The following is a 5,000-nucleotide window of genomic DNA, read 5'->3' on the forward strand; positions in this document are numbered from 1 at the left end:
CTTCTCCGGGTCGTCATCAAGCTGCCATCATCAAGCAGGTTCCATGGAAATCAGTACATGACGGAAATAAAATCTGAGTCAAAGTAAGAGGGAACATATCAGGAGGAAGAAGAGGGAACATATCAGGAGGAAGAAGAGGGAACATATCAGGAGGAAGAAGAGGGAACATATCAGGAGGAAGAAGAGGGAACGTATCAGGAGGAAGAAGAGGGAACATATCAGGAGGAAGAAGAGGGAACGTATCAGGAGGAAGAAGAGGGAACGTATCAGGAGGAAGAAGAGGGAACGTATCAGGAGGAAGAAGAGGGAACGTATCAGGAGGAAGAAGAGGGAACGTATCAGGAGGAAGAAGAGGGAACATATCAGGAGGAAGAAGAGGGAACGTATCAGGAGGAAGAGGGAACATATCAGGAGGAAGAAGAGGGAACATATCAGGAGGAAGAAGAGGGAACATAACAGGAGGAAGAAGAGGGAACATAACAGGAGGAAGAAGAGGGAACATAACAGGAGGAAGAAGAGGGAACGTATCAGGAGGAAGAGGGAACATATCAGGAGGAAGAAGAGGGAACGTATCAGGAGGAAGAGGGAACATATCAGGAGGAAGAAGAGGGAACGTATCAGGAGGAAGAAGAGGGAACGTATCAGGAGGAAGAAGAGGGAACGTATCAGGAGGAAGAAGAGGGAACGTATCAGGAGGAAGAAGAGGGAACGTATCAGGAGGAAGAAGAGGGAACGTATCAGGAGGAAGAAGAGGGAACGTATCAGGAGGAAGAAGAGGGAACGTATCAGGAGGAAGAAGAGGGAACGTATCAGGAGGAAGAAGAGGGAACATATCAGGAGGAAGAAGAGGGAACATATCGGGAGGAAGAAGAGGGAACATAACAGGAGGAAGAAGAGGGAACATAACAGGAGGAAGAAGAGGGAACATATCAGGAGGAAGAGGGATCGATCAGGAGGAAGAAGAGGGAACATATCAGGAGGAAGAAGAGGGAACGTATCAGGAGGAAGAAGAAGGAACATATCAGGAGGAAGAAGAGGGAACGTATCAGGAGGAAGAAGAGGGAACGTATCAGGAGGAAGAAGAGGGAACATATCAGGAGGAAGAAGAGGGAACATATCAGGAGGAAGAAGAGGGAACATAACAGGAGGAAGAAGAGGGAACATAACAGGAGGAAGAAGAGGGAACGTATCAGGAGGAAGAAGAGGGAACGTATCAGGAGGAAGAAGAGGGAACGTATCAGGAGGAAGAAGAGGGAACGTATCAGGAGGAAGAAGAGGGAACGTATCAGGAGGAAGAAGAGGGAACGTATCAGGAGGAAGAAGAGGGAACATATCAGGAGGAAGAAGAGGGAACATAACAGGAGGAAGAAGAGGGAACATAACAGGAGGAAGAAGAGGGAACGTATCAGGAGGAAGAAGAGGGAACGTATCAGGAGGAAGAAGAGGGAACGTATCAGGAGGAAGAAGAGGGAACGTATCAGGAGGAAGAAGAGGGAACGTATCAGGAGGAAGAAGAGGGAACGTATCAGGAGGAAGAAGAGGGAACATATCAGGAGGAAGAAGAGGGAACATATCGGGAGGAAGAAGAGGGAACATAACAGGAGGAAGAAGAGGGAATATAACAGGAGGAAGAAGAGGGAACATATCAGGAGGAAGAGGGATCGATCAGGAGGAAGAAGAGGGAACATATCAGGAGGAAGAAGAGGGAACGTATCAGGAGGAAGAAGAAGGAACATATCAGGAGGAAGAAGAGGGAACGTATCAGGAGGAAGAAGAGGGAACATATCAGGAGGAAGAAGAGGGAACATATCAGGAGGAAGAAGAGGGAACATAACAGGAGGAAGAAGAGGGAACAACATGACTTCAGTGTCACTTCAGGTCAAAGGTTTAAAGTTAGATTGTTGACAAAGGCATTAAGAACATGGGTGTGATCGTCAGCGTTGCTTGTTTTGCCCTTGGACCCCCGCCCCCCCTGCACACACACACACACACACACACTCCCACCCACCTGCTGTGGTGAGAGCATTTCTCCACGTGCTCATTAGGGTTATGGGTGGGCGGCCTTCAGCTCCTTATATAGAGCGAGCTTCCTGCGTGGCTAAAAGCAGCCATTCATCACGCAGACGCCTCGACCACGATGCCATTGTTCACCGCTCTGACTCACGCTCGCTCCCTCGCTCGCTCCTCAGCTTTTTTTACGCGGCGCTGGAGTTCTGGAACGTCCCAGCTTCTCCTCGGCCCTCTAATCTGTCATGCAGAAGCAGAGGAGGTCACAGGGCCGAGTCAGGGGCCCCAGACGGAGACGCAGAACATGATTCCTCCTCCTCCTCTTCCTCATCGCTCATCTACTCCCCTGTCTGTTTACACGAGCATCTTTCCAGCCTGTCATCAGCCCAAGATAAGCACAGACAAGGACAGACGTACAATCCTTCACACACACACACACACACACACACACACACACACCTCTGCAAAAAGCATCAATTACACCTAAGGAGCTGGAGAACCTGCTGACAGAGCTGCGTCCTGCTTATCTCTGATAAACAGACACACACACACACACACACCTCTGCGAGTAAACCGGAGGACGTTTAGTGTTTACCCGTCTGCTGGAGGACGCCCTTCCAAATTAGCACGTGTCATGGCTCTCACACACACTTACACACTCTCACGCTGCAGAGGCCCTCAAAACACACAAGAGCCTCAGAGTGAAGCCACGCCTCCAGGATCCAACAGGGGGGGGGGGGGGGGGGGGGGCAATCTTTAGTAAGAAAGGGAAAAGAAAGTGAGACAGGAAATCAGCTGTTGCTAGTGACGACGTGAAAGCGTAAGTACAAAGTCTTTTATTCCACAACGTCGACAAAACAAAACAACTTTGGACAGAAGCACAGAGGAAACACATTCACTTCAATCTGGGACCAAACCTGGAATCCCCCTGAAAGGAGAGCGATTGTCGGCTGTGACGCCCCTGAAGCAGAGAGACGGCGAGGCGTCCACAGTGATGGAGGCCGGCGCCTTTAAGAGCCTCGGGTTTGTTTACGTCCAGACCACAGGGACACAGCAGGGGGGGGGGAGGGGGGGGGGTCCAGGCCCGCACAGACTCCAGCTCCGGTATCCACCCCAGGTTTTGCGGGCTGTTGGCTTAGCGGCGTGGTGCGTTTGTTTACATTTCAGTTCCTGTCATTACATCACATAAACAGCTTAAGTGATGAGAGCTGACGCTTCAGACGCATCGAGGCAGATTCAGAGTTTGGTTTGTTTCCATTTGCGGTTTTGTGTAAAAACAAAAAGGAATTTTCCTCTCAAGTTTAAATGCGACTCGTTCATTTTTTAAAGCAAGCGACCATTTCCGTCTGGCTTGCTCTTTGCTTTACACTAGGTGGCGCCATTCAACACAAAGAGGAGGAGTTCCATGCTTCGTCTCTCTTGCTTGCCGTCTCACGTCGCTTCAAACCCAAACCCGGCAAACGTGGAGCGGACCGGAGCGGACTGGAACGGGATTACAAATCATTACGTCCTCAAATCTCTGCGCGTTTCTCACAAACAGGAAATCAAATGTTTCACGTAACCGCTAATTCACTAAGTCTGTCTCCGTCACTGTTCTGAGTCATGCAGGCGGCGCTTCGCCATCGGGCCGACGTTTAAAAGACGGACGTAGGACATAAACGGGCCGAAAGGTTGTGCGGTGGTTGTAAACAGTCACGTGTGGCTTTGGTGCGTTTGTGCTGCCGTTTGTTTTGCGGGGGAAGGAACCTGACGTGCATCGGCTTAAAGGCAGAGCGTAACTGTGGCGATGGGCGTATTCGTGACGCCGGACACTCGGCGGTTCTGCCGGGTCACCTGGGCTTTTCCCTCCGTGTTCACAGTTTGGTGGTCCAGGCGTCACAAACACGTGGAGAGACGGCGCCCTCGGTCCCGTGTTCTCCTCTCTCTGTCGTTACCTCGCCGTCACCATCCACAGTCCCAGAGCCACGTTGGCCGCCAGCAGGGCGCTGCCCGCCAGCAGCAGGAAGAAGCCGATGAGCTCGCGACGCGCCCGGTCCTTTACCACGTTGACCAGCGTGGCCTCCAGCAGGGCGTTCAGCATCCACTGTCCGTCCAGGGCGAAGCACGGGACGGAGTTCACCACCGCCAGAGCGCCGGAGAGGGACACCAAGTATCTGAAGAGGCGGCTAAGGAGGAAACACCTCAGAACACACACACAGGTACACCACCTTCATCTGATCAGGGCTCCTGAGCTCCGACAGGAAGGATACTTGCAGAAGGTCTCTAAGAAGACGGGGAGGTCCAGGTGCAGGAACCCAAACCGAGGCAGGAAGTTTGTGAGACTCACTGAGAAGCAAACACAGCAAAACACCACAGAAGAAGAAGACAAAGGTGAGCAGTGAGTCGAGAGCGTTTACATGAAACGATGACGGTGAATAAGTGAAGTGATGAAGAGGAGCAGCTCTCCTCAGATGTTTGGGCTCTGAGCCTGTGCAGGTTTCTGCTGACGTCATGTTGGACTGAGTGAAGGAACTAGAGTTACCATAGGAACTAGAGTTACCATAGTAACTACAGGCCTACTACCCTGGGCCGTACGTACCGGCGTGCTGAAGGTGCGGCGGGTACCCCACAAACAGCATGTGTGTGTCGGGCGGGTGTGTGACGCGGATGAAGCGTGTCTGGTTCTCCAGAGAGGGCGTGACACACACGCTGGCGGCGTGGGAGTGTGCGCTGCAGTCCCGGTCCGAGCGGCACACCTGCGTCCCCGACACCATCTTACGCACCGGCATACAGGCGAACTGCAGGGAGGAGGGGAGACGGGCAGGGGGATTGATCCAGGATGGATTAGGTTAGCATTGATCCGTCTCATGAGTCCAGACGCAGACGGGTCAGGCGAGTCAAAAACAGAACAGAACCCGATACAGGAAGTGACAGAAATATGTGTGAGCACGAGATCCAGCAGTCACAAAAAGCCCCTGTGTGTGAGTGTGTGTGTGTGTGAGAGCGAGTGTGTG

The 5,000-nt window shown here is 52.1% G+C and overlaps 1 protein-coding gene across 1 annotated transcript in view; it reads right to left on the bottom strand.

Annotated features, from left to right (window-relative positions):
* Nucleotides 1-2,823: 2,823 nt before the first annotated feature.
* Nucleotides 2,824-5,000, bottom strand: part of mbtps2 (membrane-bound transcription factor peptidase, site 2) — a 6,621-nt gene continuing 4,444 nt past the window's right edge. The window contains exons 9-11 of the mRNA XM_076170424.1: nucleotides 4,586-4,784; nucleotides 4,257-4,332; nucleotides 2,824-4,160 (exon numbers count right to left, since the gene is read on the bottom strand). Coding sequence (XP_076026539.1) covers nucleotides 3,938-4,160; nucleotides 4,257-4,332; nucleotides 4,586-4,784 — 498 coding nt within the window. The 3' untranslated portion in view covers nucleotides 2,824-3,937. The remainder of the gene's footprint in view (nucleotides 4,161-4,256; nucleotides 4,333-4,585; nucleotides 4,785-5,000) is intronic.

This window comes from Genypterus blacodes, unplaced genomic scaffold, assembly GCF_046128005.1.
Source record: "Genypterus blacodes isolate CSIRO-AG114 ecotype Tasmania unplaced genomic scaffold, CSIRO-AGI_Gbla_v1 ptg000218l_1, whole genome shotgun sequence".
Taxonomy (NCBI): Eukaryota; Metazoa; Chordata; class Actinopteri; order Ophidiiformes; family Ophidiidae; genus Genypterus; species Genypterus blacodes.